Below are 24,430 nucleotides of genomic sequence, written 5' to 3' on the forward strand. Positions count from 1 at the left end.
GTACTTCCTCCCACATGAATGTTAGATTAATTGATGATTTTGAACTGACAGTAATTGTGAATGGCTGTCTGGCTCTATGTTGTAATCGTGTGACAGACTTGTGACCTGTGTAGGGTTGATGGTGTTTTCATTCAAGAAGGAATGAGTACAACTCAAAGTTCATGCACTATGTTATTTATATAATATCCTTCTCCCTACATCCCAGATGAAGTTTAATGCTCGGGGAGAAATGCGATATTTGTTGGTGTGAACAGGTTAGAAAGCAGATTATTGTGTACATATAATCCCGAGCTCTCACTAATAAGTAAACTATCTCCGCACCTAAAGGAGGACAAAAACAATAACAAATATCTGGTACAAGGAAGCAGATAATGAGTTGCAGATTGCACTGAGTTAATCGGGGGTGAGCCATTAGTGAAGTGCATGTGCATCTAGGAACATGCCATAAACTTTACCGCAGTCTGTTCATAATTTTCATACCGTGACGTTAATATCTTCAGACTTTCAAAACAGTTCAGGACCTATTCAGGAACTTTGTTGCACAATAATTATCAATTAGTTCAAGATCTGTTGACTCATCGATTAGTCCCCGGGGTGTTCTGAGTGTAAACCAGATTAAAATGCAGCTGCTGATGGTGAGACAGGAAGTGGTTGGAACACAGACGAGTGTATCTCAGCCTTGTGGAGAGTTGAGGGCTGTACACATGCACATGCATCGCTTTAGACAGCCCATGTGTGACACTAAAGTAGGCCTTTATAGTAGGCAGTGTTTGTGCGATTCTTCACACAAAATGTGTGTATGATGTGAGATCGCGTTTTGGTTATGATCTCTAACACATGAACAAATAATCAGTAGAACTTTTCTACTAGATCAAAAGAAAATGCTTCAGTTTGAAGTGATCTTAATCGAGTTTAACCAGCGATGGAAAGGCATTTTTAGGGCAAGCCGAGTGTGAAATGAAACCCACGTGTTAAAAACAACAACAAAACAAGTAAGCCGCTATTAGCGTTTGAATTATTTGGGTGTAAGATGACATCTAAACTCTTCTTAGGCGTAAGGGAGGGTTTTAGAGCTACAGCAGGCGCTCATGTTCCCCTCGGTATTTATAACTCGGTCAGCTGACCTTGTACTTGGACTGATCCACTTCGCGGGGGATGCGAAGTCAGACGGGAAATAAAAAACACATTAAAAATTGCGATTTTTGACACGGGCTTTAATAACCCCACAGCTGTGTTTTAATCCCGGCGTTTATTGATCAAATGTCGGTTACTCCCCGCAGTGCTGCGGGCCCACGGCTGAAAGGCCGCCGGCGGCGGAGAGCAGCTCCTCCGCTGCTCGGAGGATGGTACGGCCCTGTGTTGAAATTCCGAGAATTGAGCCGCTCTGTTTCTTAGAACTGGATTCTCAGAACTGGATTCTCAGAACTAGTGATGCACAGAGTTTCGAGGAAACTTTTACAAGGTGACTTTTTTTCCCTTCCTATTTTCTCAGCATTACCCTCAGAAGTGTAGAGAAGTAGCAGATGCTCGTGTGGCTTCCTCGCCTCTATGTCTTTCTTTCTCCTTTAATTTCTGTGCCACTTATTTTCATTATTGCGAAGGTTTTATGGCTCCGTTAGCCAGGAGTGAAGTAAACGATGTGAGCCGTGGTAGCTGTTCAGATGGGATAGTTAGTAAAGACGGTCTTAAACTTTCCTTTTATGTGTTTATTCCAGCTCACGAGGCCTGTTTGTCTTATTGTGTTATTATTTATTATTATTTTTAGAAAGCTGTTTAGTTGATACCACCCTTTCACATGATCGAGGTTACATATCAACCGGGAAACAGTGGCGCAACAGGACCGGTCGGACTAGTTCAGTCAACATCTAGATTTCCTCTGCGTATTTCTTTTGTCGACACTATTTTCACTTGTTTAATTGTGCCCTTCAAACTGAGCCGACTACTTTTTTTGATCTTTGATTCGTAAACCATCAGTTCTAACTCCGCAATCGGTGTTTAAACACCATGAAAACATATTACGAAACTTCGCGACAGCCCTTCGGACATGACAGCTGAGTAGTATTTCCATACTTGACAGGGCTCGCGCTGACCTGCTCGGCTTTAACGCACAGCAGCGAGACTACTCAGCCGCCACTCCTTGAAATCACATCCTACGAAATCATGCCGCCTCGGTTTAGTCTGAAACTGCGAAGGTTTAGAAACAACTGTTTGGGTGGGGTGAGGGGGAGTGAATGTTAATGGGTTAAAGGAGATGAATTGCAGTTAAATCGGGGAACAGGAAACCTCTCTGTGCGCGCTGGCAACCTAATCTGAGCAGCCGGGACGGAATGTGCTCAACGTCAAACGCGCTCACGGACTGTGGGCTGCCAGCAGATAGTTTGCTGTGTTTGTCCACACGCTGTGCCGCTGCAGCGGAAAGACGAGACGAGTTAAACACTTGCGACACGGACACACTAAGTCACCGGTTTTACTGTTTTATGTTTGCGCTTTATTTCCCGCGGTCAAGATTTGCTGCAACTTGACAGAAGCTTGTGTAGACATTGACCCAGTGAAGCAGTGCGGCTGTTTTCCATAATATGTTGAAATGCTGATTAGAGGTTGTACTCTGTAATATCACCGTCATATAGGCTCAATTATTGTCAGAGCAGGGCTGTAAAGGTTTAGTGAGCCTCCCTTATTTGCGTTTCTCTTTGCAATGGCGCCTCCTTTTGTCCTAACGTTGTTACTGTTTTGGTTTGAAGTTTGTTTTGAAGCTACGTGGCTCATACTGAACAGCAGCAGCATGTTTTGAACCAATTAAAAATTTCTGTCACGCCAGGTTTTTATTTGTGGAATAATTGAAACGTTCATACCAATAAAATCGTGTAACTTTATTTTCACCTTGTTTGTTTTTTCTTCCTACATTCAGCCCACAGTGGGTCAGTTGTAGAGTTTTCCATATTGATCACACCCTTTACAACTTTTGCACAGGTTATGACAGCATGGCCACGACTGCAGACGACTGCATTCAGTTCACACGCCATGCAGGCGACGTCCTGCTCAACTTCAACCGCCTGCGCAGCAGGAACATCCTCACCGATGTGTCCATACAGGTGGACGGACAGCTTTTCCGAGCTCACAAGGCCATCCTGGTGGCTTGCAGGTATACACTGTCAAAAGATCTGACTCGAGTTCACCAACACAAGACTATATATGTAACTACTATGTCATTATTTATAGTGAATAAGTTGGAATTGGGAAATTTGGTTTCGTAGCTCATACCAAACTATCTCTCTTTCTGTTTTACAGTGGCTTCTTTTATTCCGTGTTCATGGATCCTGAGAATGCAAACCTCAGTGCCATCAGCTTAGACCCCAAAGTAGACCCCAAGGCTTTCTCCATCCTTCTAGATTTCATGTACACATCCTGTCTGAACCTTAACGACACTGTGGTCGTGACCACCCTGAATACAGCCATCTACCTCCAGATGGAACACGTGGCCAACACTTGCCACAGATTCATTAAGTCCAGGTAAAAACCTAAAAAATAAATAAAAGAAAATGCCTTGTCTTGGGGGAAAAACTAAAGAGATCTGACTTAGAGATGAATGTGTTTTTACAGGAGCGTGCAGAGTGAAGAGATACAGAGGAACTCATTACATCTGGCTGAAGAAATCTCTGCTTTAAGGCCCGACTATGTAAACAACTGTACACCAAACATGCCCCTTCCTCACGAGTCCAGAGGCTACATGCCCAGTGTTTTCAGGGGGATCAACACGTCTGGCTCCTATCACGTCTATGGTGACGTCTGTATTGCTGCTGAGAAATTAGAAGGTTCTCCGAACATTAGATGCTCACTAGTACCCACCACCAACATGGCTCACAATGAGTCCAATGCCATTATATCCCACTCACTCCCATCCCATGTCGGTTACCTCCCCAGTATCATCCGCCCGGCAGTAGCTCACAGCAGCTTTCAAGGACCTGTTCCTCCAATGGAGGAAGACAGCATTCAGCACCCACAAACCAACTGTGTAAGAACGTCCCCAGGCTTTAGCAAAGGTGTCATTTGCAGCCCCCAGAGCCCCCTTAGATCTGACTGCCAGCCAAACTCACCCACTGAGTCGAGCAGCAGCAGAAATGCAAGCATGAGCCTCAAGTGGCAATCAGACTGCCCCAAAGATATGAAGGCCCGCAACTGGAAGAAGTACAAGTTCATCGTTATGAACCAGACTTCGGATGGGAATGAAAAGGAGGCTCAAGGAAACAACGCTAATGCTACCGGCGCCATGCCCCCTACACCAAGCCCTGGCAAGAGCAGTGAGGCAGGAGGACACAGCGATGTCCAGGCAGAAGAAGGAGCTGGTGACCATCAAGAAGAAAGTCCCAGGTCTCAGAGTGTGGACAGCACAAGCTGCAGCAGTGTCAGGTAAAAGTGCAGCTCACAGACAGATCTAATGTGAAATCAGCGCTTTATGACGTTAAGGAGCTTAAAGTAACTTCATACTAATGTTGCTCGTCTTCCTCATTGCAGCAACAACAGATGCTCCACATGTGGCTGCGACAGCCCTCAGTGTATGGAAGCAGGCCACCTGTCTCCTGACTCATACAGCAAAGATGACTCCACCAAGCTACACTCGGATTATTCCACCTCCAGCTGTGGTAAGAGGAACGCACAAATATTAAACTGTTAGCTTGTCTTTAAGCTCTAAGAAGCCTTTTGATCTGATTTTGTGTCATTGTTAGTCACATTTTCATTTATTTCTACTTCTTTTTGCAGAAAACAACAGTTACATCTGCAACGGGTGCGACTCAAAGTTCTCAGACGAAGATTCTCTCAAAGAGCACATGGCCCAGGTCCACAGTGACAAGCCATACAAGTGTGACTGCTGCCAGGCTGCCTTCCGCTACAAGGGCAACCTGGCCAGCCATAAGACTGTTCACACAGGTAAGAGTCACTGCAGGCTCTGCCTCATTTTCAGAACTCAAGGAAGGGAGTTGTTGTATTCACCTGCTTTCCTTAACCTCCAGGTGCAAAGCCATACCACTGCAACATCTGCGGAGCTCAGTTTAACCGGCCAGCCAATCTCAAGACTCATACTCGTATCCACTCTGGAGAAAAGCCATACAAGTGCGAAACGTGTGGGTCCCGATTCGTCCAGGTGAGGAGAAGAACCCCCCCCCCAAAAAAAAACCCCACCTTCTCATCTTTATGAAAAATTTCAAGTGTAGCCTCATTATTAACATTAGTCATTTTCTCCCGCAGGTGGCCCACCTTCGTGCACATGTGTTAATTCACACGGGGGAGAAACCGTACCCTTGTGAGATCTGCGGAACGCACTTTCGTCACCTTCAGACACTCAAGAGCCACATGCGCATTCATACTGGAGAGAAGCCTTATCATGTAAGCTTCCTAGTCACCCTCCCCTCTTTATCCAACGTGTCTGCTGGCTAAAAACAGAGTAATCCCATCATGCTGGTGATCCATATGCCTGTCAATAGTTATAATTCCTGACTGGTAATCCTCGAAAGAGCTAGCTGATCTGAGCTGTCCATTTATAAACAAGGATTCTAAATAATGCTTTTATTTCTCCTTTACTTTAGTGTGAAAAATGTGACCTCCACTTCAGACACAAGAGTCAGCTGAGGCTTCACCTGCGACAGAAGCACGGGGCCGTCACTAACACCAAGGCTCAGTATCGCGGGTCTCCCGGCAACATCCTTACAGGCCTGGCGAACTCCTGCTGAGCGTGCTGCAGACCTTCATCTCCCCCCCCCAAAAAAACCCCCCAACTTTTTTCTTTCACCAGCCGGTATGCCGTCAAAAATTCTATTTTTTTTCTAAACACAACCAGGAATTTGTGTTGCCCTTTACGTATTTGTACGTGATGCACATACTTTATGTAAGTTCTTTGTGAATGTTTAACGACAGAATGTACTTTTTTTTTTTAATGTGAATTTAAAATTTCTTTTTTGGCAAATCACTCAACACAGTGTCTGAATTGAAGGACAGCCCTCCTTTTTGTACGCATTGAGAATCACTGTTACACTTGTGCTTCAGCTGTAGATATGACTTCGCCCATTAATGTGGTCTTTTGCAGTCTTACGCTGTTATTTGTTTGTTTGCCAAGGCTTGCCTGTAAATAAGATAATATATATATTTTAAGATTGCCATCTGCTGGCAGAGTACGAATATATTTACATTTTTCTTAATGCAGTAAGCTTTACTGACTGTCAGTAACACCAGGAATTGTTGTTTTGTTGTGTCATAGGTTGTGGTACTTATTGCAATAAGCATAGCTCGTCAGTCATTTAAGCAAATGTTTTTATTGTATTGTACAGTTTTCCCTTTTCATTTCTGGTTTAATGTTGTTGTTTTGCACATGCACATGATGCTGTAATTCATATATTTTCTTACTTTTATTCACGTATTTCTACTTAACATGTCAAAAAAGCTTGTTAAAATCAGTTCTCAGCACTTGCATTCTTATTTATATATATATTTTTTATTTTTCTTGGCTGAATTCTTTTGCATTTGGTGCTGCATTGATCCGTTTTTCTCAGCAGGATCATTAAACTTTGATAATCTTTTTACCTTGTGTGTCATAGTTCAATCGGACTAACCAGTTGAATCATTAGTGCCTTACAGTCACACGTTTCTGCTAGCTGCTTTCTCTGACTGCCCATTAAGGCATTTTACTGTCAACAATACGACTGCTGCAGTGAACTGCTTCTGTGATGCATTTCCCGTTTCGCATTTGGTACTTTGCCCTGTTATTATGTGAAAGCATGTCAAGGTACTGTTTTTTTTGAAAGCTTCTGTTCTGTAATGTGTAGCTCTTTAAATGCAGACACCAGGCCTCAAGCTAAAACACTCAGGAATATTAGTAATATGTAAGCAAATGTCTGTAACTACAGATTTTATTACAAACACAAAAATAAAATGTTTATTATATAGCACACAATGCAGCATTTGTTTTCATTATTTTTAAGAAACATGATTCGAGCAATGAGTCATCCCAGCATTTAAAATTCATAACTGAATATTGTAGACATGTGGGAAATGTAGAGTATATATCAAACCTCATCTCTGGCTCTTCCTTAGTCTTTGTTGTCAGCTTATATTTGTTTTAAAAAAATCAGTGATGGAGGGAATCAGTTCCTATGAAGACCAACAATGCAATGGCTAAATGAAATGCTGAGATATGTATGTACATTTGAAGGTACATATTCTTCTTACTGACAGAGACGCACACGCTTTGATTACTACATCAGTTCAGTAAAAGATAAACAATTAAAAGACAAAGCTCCAGAAATATCACAGGACAAACGCTGCCAGCACCCTTTTCTATGTTTTTACTCAGTTAGTGAAATTCCAAACAATAACACAAACTAGTTTTTTTTTCTTTTCTTTTATTTCTTTATTTTTATTTACTTCATCAGCTTTTCTTTATGACATATTAAAACAGACATATTATGGAAATTGCACTTCACCGAGCATATACTGTGATGTTTGGCGCCACCTGCTGGTTTATTAGGATGGAAACGAGGAGCTGTGGCTTGTCTACAAACTACATCCAGTCAGATACATACACTGGTGGACAATGACGCTTTTTTAAAAAAAAAGTTTTGCATCTGTTCACCGTCACAAAGGTGGCATATAATTTTAAATAAAAGTGTAGACTTTCATCTTTAATCCAAGGGGTCTAATCAGGAATTACAGCCACATTCAGAGGCTTAAAATTAACTGGAGGTGCAGTTTCCTGGCCTGGTGACGCCAGTTTCATGATTATTCCATGCATTTGGTATCTTTTTATTGAAACTCACGATATGATGAATGTCAAAAAGAAATGTTGATTAAAGTGAACGACGCTGTAATTGGGCGTATTTAACCAAGTCAAGAAAACTCTTGAGGAGATGAGTGTATCATTGTTGAGGTCTACAATCATGAGGAACCTTCACGGATGTCAATACAGAGGGTTTACAGCGAGGCTGAAACTACTGGTTACACTCAAGAACAAGAAAGCCAGATTAGACTTTTCCAGAAAACATCAGAGAATCTTTGGACAGATGAAACCAAGATGAACTTGTACCAGAATGATGGGAAGAGAGACGTGTGGAGAAGGGGAGAAACGGCTCATCTGATCTGAAGCTCACCTCATTATATGTGGAGGCAGTATTGTGACATGCGGATGAATGGCTGCCAGTGGAACCGGCTCACTAGTGTTTATGATGATGTGACTGCTGATAGAAGCAGCAGGATGAAAAACAAAGTGTTCAGGGCTATACTCTCTGCGCAGATTCAGACAAATATTGTATAGACAACACTATTGTGTGAGCTGCCAGGGACCATTTTGGTTAATTCTTTCAAACTCACCAGGCAGCGTTTGAAATGGATGATGACTCAGAAGCATTCTGCCAAAGTAACTCAAAGAGTTTCTTAAGGTAAAGAAATCAGATATTCTTCAATGGTCAAGTCAGTCACCTGATTTTCAACCCAGCAGATGATGTTTTTCAGTTATTAAGGACAAACTCGCAATCAAGCAGTAACTGAAGGCAGCTGCAGCAAAGGCCTTGGAGAGGGTCTCAAGGGGAAAACATATTTATCCATTTGTTCTACAGTATTTTCATCCAAGTACTAAAAACAATTCTTGTATTTAAAACTATGTGCTTTACTTTGAACCCAGCATTTCAGTCACATATTGATTGGTTTTAAAATCCACTGCGGTGTCGACAGAGGTAACACAAAAGAGACGGCACTTTTAAAAGAACTTAAAAACGTACACAGCGCATACTTAACTTCACCTAATCTTCATTTTCACTATCACTAATCCCAGCTCGCATAGGCGTGATGACGCGCGTTCTGGAATAATAATGTGGGCATTCATCGTCAAATTGAAGCTTATCACAGGAACATGTAGCAGATACTGACACACGGCACAAAAGCGAGTGTTCATGCTGTAGTGCTGTCCAGTAAACATGAGATGGATGTTGTATTCATTTTATTTGGATGGCAGAGAGGCTATATGTGGTTCAGTACAGACTTAACTCCTTCCTTGTCATCAGATCAAACATTTTTTATCAAGAGCGAGATAGCTTCTATCAATGCCCCTGAAAACATTTGTCATACGTACAGTTTTTCTTAGACTTTCAGTGCTGCGAGTGCCTTTGACAAAAGAAGTGTGTCTCTAAGCTGAGGCCTCAGACTATGAGGAAAGACTACACTGTGAGCTCTTCTGAATAATAACTAGTTCATCACAAGTAGCCGCTTGCCATTGCTACCTCCACATTCATACACATTTTACATCCTCACAAATAAACAGTACAGCGTTTACAAAGTCAAAATTAACCAAATGTAAAAAGTCATATGAATGAACATATAAACTTATTATAGTGTAAATGCAGTTGATAAAAAGAAATATAAAAGATAAATGAATGTTGGCAGTTGGCGAAACTCAACCCTCTTTGTCTAGGATGGCTTTCACATCAGCGAACACCTGGAATAGACAAAAAGCAACGTGTTAGAAAGCCTGAACTACTGGAAGAGCTGCAGGTGAAGCTTATCTCGCCGTCCGTGGATATGTATTACTGTTTTTAAATGACAGGTGCAACAAAAACTCAATAAAAACTGGAAATCCAGTAAAGGTCGCCTCTTTGACATGCCTGAGCGGCTGTTCCGAATACTCCAATCAATCAATCAATCAATCAATCAATCAATCAATCAATCAATCTATCTTTATTTATAAAGCACTTTTCATACAGAAATGCAGCACAAAGTGCTTTACATGGTTAAAAGCAGCCCACCCCATCCCGCCCTCCATTTCACTCCCCACACTCTCATTAACATAAGCGGTCATGGATACACGCCACACACACACACACACACACACACTCACACACACACACACTCGAAAAGTAAAATTGGGCAAAATTAGGCTGGGCACACATGAGCCAGGTGAGGGAACACTATCACAGGGAGCCGTCTGCACCGGGAGCCAGTCACAGACTGCAGCCTCCAGGCTGGGCACACAGCAGGAGGGAGGCAAAGAAGCCCCCAGCCAGGCTGAGAAGAGCCACAGCAGCCACGGTCGATCACAACCCCGGTGCAGAGAGCGCCCTCCGAGGAAACACTGGAGATATGACCTAATAAGAGTATATACAGAATAAAAAGATAAAATACAATAAATATTATGTAGAACCTAATTTAATAATATAAATAGAATAACAGGATAACATAGAATAAATAAACGCTAAGTAAAAGCTAAATTAAAAAGGTGGGTCTTGAGCCTGTTCTTAAAAACATGTACGTTCTCTGCGGCCCTGAGCTCCTCCGGCAGGCTGTTCCACAGACGAGGACCATACCACTGAAAAGCTGCCTCTCTGTGAGTATGTGTCCTGACTTTAGGGACAATCAAAAGGCCAGCACCAGAGGACCTCAGGGTCCGCGAGGGTTCATATGGTAAAAGCAGATCTGAGAGATAAGAAGGCCCAAAACCATTAAGACATTTAAAAACCAATAAAAGAACTTTAAAATCGATCCTGAAACACACGGGGAGCCAGTGCAGCGATTCTAAAACCGGTGTAATGTGGGCCCGCCCTCTGGTCTTCGTCAGCACACGAGCTGCCGGGTTTTGTAAAAGTTGCAAAGTTGAAATATTCCTTTTAGGAAGACCAGAGAGCAGGGCATTACAGTAATCAATGCGACTGGTAATAAAAGCATGCATCAGCATCTCCATGTTGGCCCAAGAGAGAATAGGCGGGACTCTGGCTATATTTTTCAGATGATAGAATCCAATTTTGGTTACATGTTTAATATGTGGGATAAAACCAAGCTCAGAGTCGAAAATAACACCCAGGTTTTTCACTTGTAGCGAAGGACATAGTGAAAATGCCTGTAATTTAGACTCTCTGAGCCTCAGGACCGACGATTAAAACTTCAGTTTTGTCCTGGTTAAGCTGTAAAAAGTTTTCTGCCATCCAAGATCTTATATCTAAAATACAGTTAAAAAGGGCATCCATTGGTCTGGTGTCATCAGGAGACACGGAGATGTACAACATCAGCGTAAGTGTGGAAGTTCACTCCATGCCTCCTGATGACACCGCCAAGAGGGAGCATATACAAATTAAAAAGTACAGGGCCTAAAACTGACCCTTGGGGCACACCACAAGTCATTTTATGGGCACTTTTGTGTCTGCGATGAGTGCTGGATGTCCGTCAAGTGTGTCCGAGTAGCAGATAAAAGTGGATGATGTCACATGGGTAACAAATCTTTGGATGCAGTAAATGACAGACATGCCAGGTAAACCCAGGACAGGTGGCCAGTCTGTCAAAGGGCTAATGTATATTCAAATAATTCTAAAAAAAAATTAGTTATTAAAAAAAAACCCTAAAATGTCTTAAACTCTCTGATTAGTGTGACTCAGATTTGGGTTTGTAGCATGAGAAATAACAAATAACTTGCTCCAGCACTTTTTTCTTCTTCCACTTTTAAAAGTGGAAAAAGGTCATTTTGTGCGCATGGACACGGGTACACCAAAACACTGTTTGGAAATTTGTGCGTGCGTGAAAAAAGTGTAAGATTTGTGTCTAGGGAAATGAATTAGTAGACTAAAGGTCATGACTATTTCATGAACTGCTGTGAGACAGTGTTAAATGTTAACGACAGGAGAATAGAAAACGCTGGGATGAAAGATTCCTCCTCTGAAAAGTTGAGTGAGAAGTGATGAGATAAGCTCTCATCATCATCAGCGATGATTTTCTCTGGGCAGCTTTGGGCCCAATGTGAAACTGCAGAAGAGGCCTTATCTAAAAATAGTGATGCAGAGGTGCACAAGGAAATGAGCCTGAAAGGGAGATTGGTGGATTTACTGAACATCACAACCACCATATGATGGCAGCCTTGGCACGAAAACCTGTCAAAATACCCGTTTGCCCAAACTACCAGTTCCCCCCGACAATCCCAACAGCATTCGATCTAAAATGTGAAAAATTACAACTTGAAAACATCCTGGGTGCATGATGGGGGACTGTAAGTAGCATTCTTCACATAATCTCTCTCATATAGCAGGGCTTGTTTGCCTTAACTGGCCTTAACTGGCCTCTATGGGAGGCATTCTTGAATGTTTTCCTGCAGTCGACGCCGTTTACGCACCTCATCCACTGAGCGAGAAGCATCTATAGTGTGCACTTTGCCTTGTTTCTCATACAGATCAATGATTGGTCGTGTAGACTGCAGGTAGGTTTGGATTCTGCAATGAAGAAAAATATGGCATGTTATCGGGGTCAGATGACACAAGGGACTCCAAGCAGACATAAATTAGGTCAAAAACATTTGTGCAGGTATCTACCAGTAAGTTAAATGGGGCAGACAAATCTATAGTGATCAGACATGCATGTTTTTCCTATAGAGGGGAAAAAACGAACACAGGAAATGGACGACTCAGTGGTATATTATTAAATTAAAACAGATTAAAGGTCTGACTCCAGATATTAGTTCCTCAGTAGAGAACTGCACCTTTTCTCCAGGCTCTCCCTGTTGTCATCTGTTCGTCCACTGCTCTTTCCTCTTTCTAGACATCTGTTGATGCAAACCTGCAGACAGAAGAGTCAAAATCAGTGCAAAATAACTCGCAAAACATCAGCTCAGCACAGCAGAACCACATTTCCACCAAAAGTACTTTTAATTCCAGGATGTTTTTTCCCCACTGAAATCTAAAAACTTAAGATGATTTGCCAGGTGTAAGAACATGCTCTTTTTACACTTTAGTTTTGTGGGTGACTACACAACAATTTGACATCACTCTACTTCAGCAGGTGGTAGCAATACAGAAGATGAGAATGAAGCAAATAAATGTTAAATGATTTCTCTGTATCCTCATTTAAACAGCAATCCCTGCTGTGAAATGGACAATAAAAGGTCCATGACTTACCTCATTGCTGCAGTCAAAGAAAAGCACAAATTTAACATCAGCTTTTCCATCCATGACACTATTCCACCCCTGAAGGTTGTCCTCGTTTCGGGGGAAACCATCGATGAGAAACCGGAACTTATTCTCGTTTTCCTTCATCGTCGCTTCCATGGCCTAACAAAACGGGAAGAACAAACAGGAAATATTTTGCATTTGAGATTTTTTTTTGCATCTGTAACAGTTCATATCATGATGCTGACATACTTAAAATTAAAATTAGTCTCTCAGTGCAGCAAACAGACCACAGTCATCCAAGAAAGTGATTCTGAAACACTACCAGTAAACTCTAGCAGAAGGTATCTAACATACAACTTAAAATACATTTTTTGTCTCTTTAGTTTAGAAAAACAAAGCAGTATAACCTGAATGATAAACAGAAAGAAATCATTCACATTACATTCAAATGACTAAAATGTCAGAATCAAATTCAGGGTTTTGGAGAAAAATTTAAATATTAAAAGTTAAAACTCAGTTTTGTAGAATTCTTTTGTTTGAACAAATAGTGTAAAAGTGTAGTTGAAAACAGGTCTGACCTGCAGGATTTTCTTTCTAGGCGAACCAGATTTACAACCTGTATTGAATACACACCTTCCTGAGTAAGTTGATGGTGATCTCCACTGGGACGATTTTGCCCTCTTTGATGTAGTTGGCAATGAGCTGTCCAAACTCTGACTCTTCTCTGGCTCGCTCTTCCCTGAGTAAATCCCCAGCTGACAAATGGGTGTAGCCATAACTCTAAGAAACACACAAATTTCTAAATTGAATCAAGTAACAGTGATGAGAATCGAAAACTATTTTCCAGGTGTGTACATTTCTGTGAACACTGCGACAGCCTTTACAGACAGCATAAATCTTTCTAACTCGCAGGCTGAGCAGAAAAAAAAGAGTCAGTCCTGAATGAAAGGAGCCTCTATGCCTCTAGCTGCCACAAGGCCCGATCGCTGCACTTGAAGCATGGCAGCCAACACCCAGTAACATCCGTGAACAAGGGTAGCTATAAAGTCTCTCTCTCAAAGAAGCTGTGTCTGCCAAACACACATCAAAGAATCCACGGCGGCCCCCAGTAGAGCTGCAGCTTCAGGAGCTTCAGACAAACATCAAAGCAGCAGCCTCATTACGAGTCCTGGCTTTGCTTTGCTGACTTTCAGGATGATCTGATGAAATAAATAAAATAACTTTTTGTTCTGGCCCGACTGAACAAATAAATTATGGGTTAAAGAAAACTTCCAGTAATATACAACAGCCTCTTTCCCCCGATACTTTGATTCTTTTAAAAAATGTTTTCTTACTACATTCCTGACATGTGTTGACGTGTGCCTTGCCTTATCAGCAGGATGGGGTGATTAGTTCCTTGTCCAATACCTGTCTATGTCTATGTCATTATTTGTTTCTGATCGTTCAAAGTCAAGGCTAGTGTGGCCAAGTGCACTCCAGACTCGCACTGACATTACATAACCCCATCTGCACAGATAGTGTATTGACTTTTCTTCAGTGCTATCATCCTATCCTACATAAACAGGTATTATTTAGCCCATTCATCCAGTCGCAGGACTCCACAAATACCTTATTCTTTGCTGCTCTCACTCAATTGTGAAGAATTATTGTCATCGAGTCTCCTTGAAGAAATAAATATATTAAAATATAGCTCCTGCTTCTCTTTCGGCACTTAATCTGGATATCCTGTGAGGTGAACAAGCTAGCTGCCTGGCTAACGCACAGGTTCGTTTTAGAGGACAACCGGAAGTGACAGAAAACTGGGATACTATCCTATAATAAAAGATCCTACTGAAGTCGCAACAATAAAAAAAAAGAGGCATATCCCCCTGAACCACATTTGCACCACGTCATTCACAACCCTGCTCGATGAAGAGGGCCGTTTTCATTGCCCTTTCTCTCATACCTCCACGATTTTGGAGCACTGAGTTCCTTTGCCGGCGCCAGGCCCGCCCAGCACGAATACAACCTGCGGCTTCATCACCAGCGACACCCGGTACAGCAAACTCGGGACCTTCTGCGACAAGTTACCGAACAAACGGCCGATCATAAACTAGCGCCACCGGCTGCGGGTACAACCCGGCGAAGTATGGATATATAATGATAGTATTAATAAGCCGAGCTGGCCGGTGTATGCGTGTCAGTGAGAGTTGATGTCAAACGACACTACTTCCGCTATCGAGCAAATCCACCAATGGCGTCCCACTCTAGCGTGACGCATGCTCGTAGACACGCCCGCGTGCACTTGTTATTTTTTTTTTCAATGCAGAGGTCGGGTGACGCCCCTCCCTCCTCTACCTCCACACAGCATCAGCACCTCGAAACCGAACAACTCGACCCTCCGCGGGAAGAGGATGCTCTCCGGCCCGTGAGGCTGAGCGGCAACAACGAGATCGATAGCCTGACGGTATAGTCGCTGTTTCCCCGCCTGCACGTTTATGCCGCCTCGCTGCCTCCATTCATATTGCACCATTCATGCATCCCCAAGAATGGAAACTCGCTGCGAGGAAAGGAAAAAAAAAAGAGAAACATTAAAATAACCCTCTGCGGCCCCGGTGGCTCGCTTTCGTAAGACATCGTCCTCGCTCGTTTTTTACTGAAGCTTCCTTTTCATGGCGGGCTTAAAGTGATGAGGACCCCCGATTTTGGCTTGTGAGGGCGCCTCGCGAATGTAGGGCTAGTACAGGAAAAGCCGAGCAAACAAAAGGCATCCAGACCCCCTCCTCCTCTGACGCACCTGGCTGCCCTGTCGCCACTTGACATGACAGCGCAGAGCCGGGAGCAGAGCAGCAGGATCAAGGGGCACCGACGTGCGGCCGGACGTGCGGACACGACGGGGAACACAGGAGCCTGCGGACGCTCGGCGGAGAGGCAGCAGCAGCAGCCCAGGGGAGGCCGGATTGCAGTTTCTGGGGACGAGCGCCAAGGGCAGTGCGGCAGTCAGCAGGCAGACCGGGGGGAGGAGGCTGCGAAGATCTGCGATACTTCCCCCCAAGTCAACACTGCTGTCTCACCTCCATATCATCCTAAAGATATTATGGTGGAAGTTTTCATTTTTCATCAATGGTGACTGTTGCTTATTCCCCTAGCTTTTTTTCTTCTTCTTCTCGCCCCTTTCTTCCTTTATCCAATCAGTGATTATGTGCAATTAAAGGATTAGATCTGCTCTTGAGGCAAGGGTGGAACCCTGAGGGGACTGATGTGCATACTGGCCAGGTATCATCGGCTCCCGTCTTCTCTGGCTTTGCTCATTCTGCTTGTCGCCTGCACTATGGGCTGTATTCAGAGCATCGCATGCAAGCCCCGCATCAGACGGGAGAACATTGTAGTGTATGAGGTGTCCGCCTCTATTGACCAGTGTCCCACCATCATTGAGGAGAACTCACCGATTGTGCTCCGCTACAAGACACCTTACTTCAGGGCCTCAGCGGGAGTCGTGATGCCACCAGTGCCCCGCAACGAAACCTGGGTGGTGGGCTGGATCCAAGCTTGCACCCAGATGGAGTTCTACAATACCTACGGCGATATTGGCATGTAAGTGTGTAGAAGACGCCATCAAACCTCTCTTGCTTACTGTGGGCCTCTAAGGTGTGCATGTGATTCTCTCACACACACACATCTAGACCAAAACCCTGTACCTGGCACTGCCAGACACACACACACACACACACACACACACACACACACACACACACACACACACACACACACACACAAAAACAAAGCCTCTCATCCTCTGCTTCTCTGTGTCCTCTTTTGTCCGCTGCTGCAGGTCCAGCTGGGAGTTACCAGAACTGCGAGAGGGTCGGGTCAAGGCCATCAGTGACTCGGATGGTGTCAGCTACCCCTGGTACGGCAACACCACAGAGACGGTCACCCTCACCGGCCCTACATCCAAACCGTCCCGTCTGACGGTCAGCATGAACGACAACTTCTACCCCAGTGTGACCTGGGCTGTCCCCATCAGCAACAGCAACACACCCATGCTGACCCACATCACCAGGGACCAGAGTTTCATCACCTGGTTGGTGGCCATGAACTCTGTCACGAAGGTACGCCCGAAACACAGCGATCCCGCCTTTGTTCCCACATCACGATAAGATGGGGGGAGGGGGGAGAAAAACAGCCGTATATCTTCAGAAACCACTCTCCCATTTCACACTGGCTATGATGTAATCACTTTCTCCTGCACTTTCCCAGTCTGGTGTAAAGTTACAAAATATCTCATCATTACCTTCAACTCTCCTGATGTAGCAGCGGCATCAGAAGTCAGTCCAGCACAACATGTGAATCAGGATGTGTTGTCTTTTGAAAGAGATATTTTATTAAAGAACACGAGGAAAGCACGGCTGTTTTAGTTTTGTGTCAGCAGCTTGGTCTTAAAAGATCATCAGCAAGCACATCGACCATATTAACACGATGGCTCTGTCTCCTCTTCCAGGAGCGTATAGTGTTGCAGACGGTGCGGTGGCGGATGCGGGTGGATATCGCCGTGGATCCAGACATGCCGCTGGGCTCTCGGGCCTCACTGGTGGGCCGCCCCTACCAGGAGCAACCGCACATCCTCAACTACCAGGAACCCATCCCTCCCAACGCGCTGGGGAGGCCGAACGCCAACGATGCCCAAGTGCTAATGTGGAGGCCGCGGAGAGGGGCGCCGCTCGTCGTCATACCGCCAAAATAAGAGAGTGAAATGTTTGCACACACAAAAATATGATTGTTCCCTTTTGGAAAAAAAAGAAGTAGAGGGGGGTGTAAATGGATAGGAAAGTAAGCCCGATGGTTGCCCCCCCCTCCACCCCTCCGTGGCTTCTTCTTCCTGAATGATTCAAATGGACTATCGCAATTAGCCGGTACGGATATTACATCTGGGATCTGACGTAGCACAAGAAGTCCACAGCAAACTATTTGTCAAGGACCTGGAGCTGCATCAAAGCTTGTTTGAACCCCCTCACATGCTTTGGACTGGAATATAGAGTTATGCCTGCCTTTTAGCTGAGAAGGAAAAGCTGTTTTTAGATGTATCGCAGAGGTATTAGACCACAACAAGAACTGCATCCTGCATCCTTATGTAGACCCTATTGCATGAGAATGAGAGGAACACACAAAAAAAACCTCTCCTTGGAGAACTTTCGAATAGCATTTGTTTTGTATAACTTGTTACCTGAAGACATTTTGATTGAAAAGTCAGCCAAAAAGAAAACAAAAAATACAGAGGGCTGGTAAACCTCATCAGTGCCAACAAAGGCCTTCAGCAATCTCAGTATTAAAGGATGTATACAGATCATTTAAAAGAGACAAAGTATTATACAAATCTTTTTAGGTGAAGAATAAACTCGTACATCGACCAGATTGTAACAACAGCACCCACTTGGCATAAAAGTCTGGGAGAAGAGAAAAAAAAACAGCCTGCTGTAGTTTTCACTTGAGTTCTGCTAATACACCAAACGTACGCACCCAGCATAGTTTCTTGCCTCAGTTGTGCAGCTGATGCTGTTTTGTTTTTTGTTTTGTTTTTTTTTGGATGGGTGTCAGATTTGTCTGAGGGATGAGCCAGATCTGTTGCTACCTTAAATAAATAATGTCAGCTATGCGTTCAATAAGTGCAGCGTAAATGACTTGGAGCAGTGCCGGACAACAGATTTGAAACAAGAAGGCGATAGCAGTCGGCACATATATCACAGGTGGAGCGAGGCCAAACTGTCCCGAGGCTACATTTGATGTTGCACTACAATCCAGGGAATAGAAATGTACCCGTGATGGTTTTGCCGGTGTGAAACTAAGCCCGACACCATTTTAAAAATGGGTTTTATTTGGATCCGTGCCGGCACTGCTTCTGTGACGTCATACTGATTATTTGTCCGGCAGATTTCTGCAGATAAACACGCAGATGAAGACCGTCACTGCGTCGTGGCCACGGCCCGTCCTGGGCCTCCGTCCAGGTCCCTGCCTGCCACTCTGCACAAGTCACATGACTCATCTTCCATCTGTGCTTCTCTCCAGGTTCACGCCTCACCTTCCCATATGCCCGCTCTCTTTTCTCCCCTGGCTGCACACCTCATACACGCAGACTAGGGCCATACCGAAGTCACAAATCCTTTCTGAGATCCACAACTATGCAAACATTGTCTGTGTCTGGAGTAAAACTGCTGGAAACACTGCAAAATTAACAGGAAAATAGGCTAAATGAGTTCTCCCACCAACGCCCTGCCATCTTATTTTATGCTGCTTTTATCTGCTGGGATCAATGTTGAATAAAAATGATTGTTGCTACCAATTAAAAAGTACACAGAGGTTAAAATAGGTCATATTAATTCAGTGTATCTTCATTGGTCACAGCACCTCGGCTCATTCAGCCATCTGTTGCTATAGAGACCGGTTTGGTTTTCCTGAGTGCACTGCAACTGGAACTGAAAAAAAAGAAAAAGAAAGAAAACGAAAAGAACTGTTCAAAATATTCATGGGTGTGCCGACATCTGTGTGCGAGGATTAGAGAGAGTGTATGTGTGGGGGCGCTCACACACACACACAGACGCAGGTAGACTTTGATGTAAGATGAGATCAAGGCAGCGCTGGTTGTTTCAGCATAAAAAAAAGAGTTTAATTTATTCATTTGTTGTTACATAAAGAGCTTTTCTTTTTGTTTTTCTGAATTTAAATAACCCTAAAACGAGCGCTTTTGATATACATGTTCAGACTGTGAGTAGCAAGGTCAAAGCAGTCGTTTCAGTTTTATGTGAAATTTCATCTCTTATTTTTTTTAAAAAAGGGAAAAAAGGACATTCAGCATCTTTGGACAGAGGTAACCCCTCCTCTTTGCAGCACGTTTACTCCTCCTTCCACCACTAGATGGAAGTGCTGTCAAGGATTCGCCTCCCGTTTGCTTTGTAAATGAATACACAGTATTTCTTATCAGAGTTCTTTCGTTCCCAAAACAATGTTTTTATTATTACTTAGAAAACCTCCCACTAATGTCAAAGAAAGAAAACACACAAACAAAAACCACACGAGCTCCTCGTACTGATAATACAAACAGCTCTTTTGCCCTTTCAGAAAAAATGTTCAAGCATAGGAAATAAAAATGTTTTTGCCCCTTCAAAACAAACTGAACACCACATGGACGGCAAGAACTGGTTATTTAAACAGACTAAATGACTGACTTATAGAAAGTTTACGAAAGGTCCCAAAGTGCCCAAATGTTTTTTCTTTGTGATTTACAATATATGCTTTGGTTTGTTTGTTTGTTTCTGAACGAAGACGTTATCTGTCTTATCCAGCATGTAACATCTGGTTTATGACTGAGGTTCTTTATTGTTTGCCATATCTATGTTGTTCTGTATGAAACAAAAAAAACAACAAAAAAAGATGAAGTCAGTCTGACCGCTTTGCAACATGTTTTAATTTTTCTACGTGCTTGGCAGTGTCTGGAATATGTTAAATGTAACCCATCTTAAGCGTACACTCAGCGGCAGCTTCATTAGGTACACCTGTCAGACTGCTCATTGGATATCTACGATCATCCAATCACATCGCAGCAACTCTGCTCATTAGGACATGTAGACATATTCAGGATGAGATGCTGAAAACTGAGTGTGAGAATGTGGAAGTACAGTGATTTCATTGACTTTGCACAGGCTGGTCTGAGTAATTCAGAAACTGCTGGTCTATTTTTACACACAACTATCTCTACAGTTCATAAAGAATGATCCAAACAGGTAAGAAAACTGTGCACAGTAGTGAAAATGCCTTGTTGAGTTCAGAGGAGAATGATCAGACTGCTTTGAAATGACAGGAAGACAACAGCGACTCGAATAAACACTTGTTACAGTCAAGGTAGGGAGAAGAGCATCTCTGAATGCATAACACATCGAACCTGCTGTCAGCTAAGAAACTGGGGTTACAGTTAATACATGATAGTTTTAGAGGTATTTTCCTGGCACGCTTTAAGCAGAACACAAGCCCTTGTATGTATGACAGCCCTGAGTATTGTTGCTAAACCTGTCTATCCCTTTACGACCCATCTTCTGATGCTTCCAACAGGATAATCGACCCTATCATGAAGCGCAAATCATGTCAAACTGTTTGTTTGAACATGAGAGCTCGCTGTACTCAAACAGCCTCCAGTAGAGCACCTTTGCAATGTGGTGGAGGATCCAGACAGATTATAAAAATCTGATACGACGCGCTCCTTTGTTATTATTATTTTAGCACGTGCACGTGCTAGTAAGTGCAATATGCTGTTGTGCTTTTTCAAAACTTCTCTGCTGATATCTAAAGAAACACTTTCCATTTGCCCCCGCGACCCTGAAAAGGATAAGCGGAAGTGAATGGATGGCTGGACTTTCCATTTGCACTAAAATTATGTGCCACTTCTTCAAAAGACGTGATCATTTTAAAATTACAATTCTTTAGCAACCCAAAGCTTAAATGTAGCATCTGTACCTCCTGAGGTGGAATGTCACAGTTCTAATACTGACACACGTGAACTAGTTTCACATTAGTTTGCCAGCAAGGATAAGGTTTGCTTATCATGTCCTCCTGTTCGCCTTACGCCGTTTGCTTTTCTGTAGTGTTAAGTTTACCTGACATGCTCAAAACAATAGCTTTCACATGAGTCACTGCTAACATCCATTTTGTTAGATGTTCTTTTTCAGAGAAGGCCCACTTCCAAAAGACTGTATTTCCCAGTAACTTGTCTTTACTTTTTCTGTAAAGAAATTGTTCATGTGGCAAATTCCTGGTCACAGTTCGTAGAGCCACAATTCACGCAGGTCTCTGATTACACTTTGTTGGTGCTGCTGCTGGCAGGTTTCTGCTCATAGCCGTAAAGAAATGTGGCAGCAATAACCAGCACTGCACCTAGAAAAAATACGCTGAGAGACACAGAGAAAAAGAAAATGCATTAAGTTGGAAGCACAACACGTGAGGCAACTTGTGTGTATGACAGTTATCACTGTTACTATTACTAGTTCTGTGTGGAGCTTTGCCAAGATTTTGAATACAGTGCCTTTCAAAAACATTGCTGCTGATTAGAAGATAGCGAAACAGTAGTTGCCCTCTTCAGGATTTCTTTCTTGTTATGTTATGACGTGACTTAATTCTGATTTTCCACATTGTTTTTGGAAAGCTGACATGTTCAGTACATTCATCACACGCAGGCCTGATTACTGCCAGACCAGCTGAATTGAGAAATCCCTTAAACAGAAGCTGGATGGTGAAGTGAAGTAGGCTAAAAGATCTCAAAAAGTCATCTATTAGTCTGGAAAGGGGTTACAAAGCCATTTCTAAGGCTTTAGAACTTCAGTGAACCACGGTGAGAATCATTATCCACAAATGCAGAAAACTTACAACAGTGGTGAATCTTCTCAGCAGCAGCTATCCTACCAAAATTACTCCAAGATGATCAACGGTCACAAATGAACCTAGAAGACCATCTAAAGCAGAGTTAAACAACTCCAGGCCTCAAGTGCTGGTGTCCTGCAGGTTTTAATGATTAGTTTAGTGCCGGCCTCTGGAGAACTTCAAGACATGTTGAGGGGGTAATTTAGCCATTTAAATCAGCTGTGTTGGATCAAGGACACATCTAAAACGTGCAGGACACCGACACTTGAGGCCCGGAGTAGCCTACCCCTGGTCAAAAAGAACTGCAGGCCTAACTTGTCTGACTTAAAGTCACTCCACAAGTGAACAACATAAAAGAGACTGTGCAAAAATAGCATCAGTGTGAGAGTCTAAGGCAAGAACCAGTGCTGGCCAAAAGAACACAAAGACTCATATTATATTTACCAAAAATATCTTAATGACTCCCAAGACTTTTTAGAAAATATTCTCTGACGAGACGAAAGGTGAACTTCTTGGAAGCTTTCATTCCTGTTACATGCATCTCCTAAAAGAATTTCATACCAGCAGTCAAACATGGTGGTGGTGATGTTCGGGGGCTGTTTTTCTGCTTCAGGAATTGGACAACTTGCTGTTCCCTGATGGAACCATGAATTCTGCTCTGTACCATAAAATCCTGAAGAAGAATCTCCGGCCATGAGTTTATGCCCTGAAGCTCAAGGTTTCTCGGCTTATGCGGCATCACCATGTCTTGCAGTCCTTGCAGATTGCTTCTGCTGAAGGCGGCACAACCACTTATTACGTTTTAATAACTAACCCAGTTATTTACTTGGCTTATCTTTTCTAATTCTAAAATTCGTTTGATGATCTGAAACATCTAAATTTAACAAATATGCAAAAAACTACAAAATCAGGAAGGGGGCAAAAACATTTCACTGCACAGTTTAACATGTTTGGAAGCAAAGACTTGCTGATTAGTATTAAAATAAGGCAGATTTTTATTAGTTAAAACCAAAAACGCTAAACTGGAGTTTGTGATTGAAGAACTATTTTTTAATCAACACAAAACCTGATGAAAATCCACAAATGTGAAGGTGGTCAGCGCAGTCAGGTGACTGTTAAAAGACATCTGGATTCTGTTTTAACTGGTTTCCTGATAATCAGTGTCAATTGCTGACACACAGGTAGGTCCAAAAGTTTTTGGATAATAATAGTTTTTAATAGCACGCCTCGTTACACCACCACAGTGGATTTTAAATCATGATTGTTTTCTGTAAAATAGACTGTGGTGGAGGCAAAAGGCAAAATTACAAACAAAGTTTCTTTGTCAGAAACTTAAGGACCTAAATGTATTTCAGCCTGTAGTAAAGCTGCTAGATCTAAAAAAAAAAAAAAAAAACCCTCAAGAATATCATGTTTTCCACTGATAAAGTGTTAGCAAAATAATATTTTTTTTATTGTGCATAAGCGCGCTTGTGTTTACCTTGTGGGATTAAAGTCCTTCAACAGGAAATACGAAATGAGTGTAGACACCATGATTGATAGAGAGGTGGCAAATCCTTTGAGGATGTTGTCAGCATATTTAATGACTACAGCCACGATCAGCCCGCCGAGAGCCTGAAGACATGCAAACAACACAAAGGCAGACATGAACAACTCCACAAAGACTGCCATAAAACTCATGGAAGTCGAATGATGTACTGTAGTGAAACACGATGGCACAACCTGTAAGACGACAACTATGCAGGTAATAGTGTTGTATCCCTGGAAAATCCCCTCCTGCTTCAAGCTTTCGCCATCATACACCACCATGCCTGTCAAGCCAAACACAAAACTGAACAAACCTGAAAGAGACAAGAGAAAGTGATAAAGATCAGGTCCTTGCTGGGACAAGTAAGACAAAGGTGGTGTTTTAACTAAGGAGCAATATAAGGCAAGAAGAACAAAAGGAAATGAGCCATAGCCATGCTGTCTTAAAGCAGACTGCAGGCCTAAGATGCCATCAAGTTTTATCAATATACAGCCCATAAACTCACCTTGAATGTGCACCTCCTCTGTTTAATCTTTATTGTTATACACATAGAACAAAATATCCCAAGAAACTCACATCCATATGCCAAGAACAGTTTTACTTGCCAAATCACCAAATC

At 42.9% G+C, this 24,430-nt stretch overlaps 4 protein-coding genes across 4 annotated transcripts; 2 read left to right on the forward strand and 2 right to left on the reverse strand.

The window, feature by feature from the left end:
- The first annotated feature begins 1,348 nt into the window (after nucleotides 1-1,348).
- On the forward strand, nucleotides 1,349-6,572 carry LOC102297243 (B-cell lymphoma 6 protein). Its single transcript, XM_005939405.2, has 9 exons — nucleotides 1,349-1,462; nucleotides 2,971-3,142; nucleotides 3,289-3,510; nucleotides 3,601-4,407; nucleotides 4,513-4,640; nucleotides 4,759-4,926; nucleotides 5,010-5,140; nucleotides 5,245-5,382; nucleotides 5,583-6,572. The coding sequence occupies exons 1-9, from the start codon at nucleotides 1,432-1,434 to the stop codon at nucleotides 5,724-5,726; spliced, it is 1,941 nt and encodes a 646-aa protein (XP_005939467.1). The 5' UTR covers nucleotides 1,349-1,431; the 3' UTR covers nucleotides 5,727-6,572.
- Nucleotides 6,573-8,963: 2,391 nt separating this feature from the next.
- cmpk (cytidylate kinase) lies at nucleotides 8,964-15,126 on the reverse strand. Its single transcript, XM_005939407.3, has 6 exons — nucleotides 14,848-15,126; nucleotides 13,536-13,682; nucleotides 12,909-13,061; nucleotides 12,494-12,570; nucleotides 12,131-12,227; nucleotides 8,964-9,475 (listed from the first exon to the last, which is right to left on the reverse strand). Exons 1-6 carry the CDS (start codon nucleotides 14,989-14,991, stop codon nucleotides 9,434-9,436), a joined length of 660 nt encoding a protein of 219 aa, XP_005939469.1. The 5' UTR covers nucleotides 14,992-15,126; the 3' UTR covers nucleotides 8,964-9,433.
- A 91-nt stretch (nucleotides 15,127-15,217) lies between these two features.
- fam78ba (family with sequence similarity 78 member Ba) lies at nucleotides 15,218-21,815 on the forward strand. Its single transcript, XM_005939406.3, has 3 exons — nucleotides 15,218-16,475; nucleotides 16,714-16,993; nucleotides 17,383-21,815. The coding sequence occupies exons 1-3, from the start codon at nucleotides 16,141-16,143 to the stop codon at nucleotides 17,623-17,625; spliced, it is 858 nt and encodes a 285-aa protein (XP_005939468.1). The 5' UTR covers nucleotides 15,218-16,140; the 3' UTR covers nucleotides 17,626-21,815.
- LOC102298160 (UDP-N-acetylglucosamine transporter) lies at nucleotides 20,335-24,124 on the reverse strand (the record flags this gene model as incomplete). The annotated part of the gene is given in 4 exon segments (XM_042227524.1): nucleotides 20,335-21,814; nucleotides 22,728-23,056; nucleotides 23,764-23,897; nucleotides 24,006-24,124. Coding segments are annotated over 3 exon segments (482 nt in total), but the record flags the coding sequence as incomplete, so codon positions are not given.
- Between the last annotated feature and the right edge of the window lie 306 nt (nucleotides 24,125-24,430).

Source organism: Haplochromis burtoni, unplaced genomic scaffold (assembly GCF_018398535.1).
Source record: "Haplochromis burtoni strain Fernald_Lab_line unplaced genomic scaffold, NCSU_Asbu1 Contig_266, whole genome shotgun sequence".
NCBI lineage: Eukaryota > Metazoa > Chordata > Actinopteri > Cichliformes > Cichlidae > Haplochromis > Haplochromis burtoni.

Bases quoted from the DNA above. Each gene is read 5' to 3' on its own strand.
- LOC102297243 (XM_005939405.2), top strand. From the start codon at position 1,432: ATGCACAGAGTTTCGAGGAAACTTTTACAAG. The intron at 3,143-3,288 runs GTATACACTGTC...TCTGTTTTACAG, and splicing joins GCCATCCTGGTGGCTTGCAG to TGGCTTCTTTTATTCCGTGT. The intron at 4,408-4,512 runs GTAAAAGTGCAG...TCCTCATTGCAG, and splicing joins ACAAGCTGCAGCAGTGTCAG to CAACAACAGATGCTCCACAT.
- cmpk (XM_005939407.3), bottom strand. From the start codon at position 14,991: ATGATCGGCCGTTTGTTCGGTAACTTGTCGCAGAAGGTCCCGAGTTTG. The intron at 13,062-13,535 runs GTGTGTATTCAA...CCGTTTTGTTAG, and splicing joins CCATCAACTTACTCAGGAAG to GCCATGGAAGCGACGATGAA. The intron at 12,571-12,908 runs GTAAGTCATGGA...TTCTGTCTGCAG, and splicing joins TCTTTGACTGCAGCAATGAG to GTTTGCATCAACAGATGTCT.
- fam78ba (XM_005939406.3), top strand. From the start codon at position 16,141: ATGTGCATACTGGCCAGGTATCATCGGCTCCCGTCTTCTCTGGCTTTG. The intron at 16,476-16,713 runs GTAAGTGTGTAG...CCGCTGCTGCAG, and splicing joins ACCTACGGCGATATTGGCAT to GTCCAGCTGGGAGTTACCAG. The intron at 16,994-17,382 runs GTACGCCCGAAA...CTCCTCTTCCAG, and splicing joins CCATGAACTCTGTCACGAAG to GAGCGTATAGTGTTGCAGAC.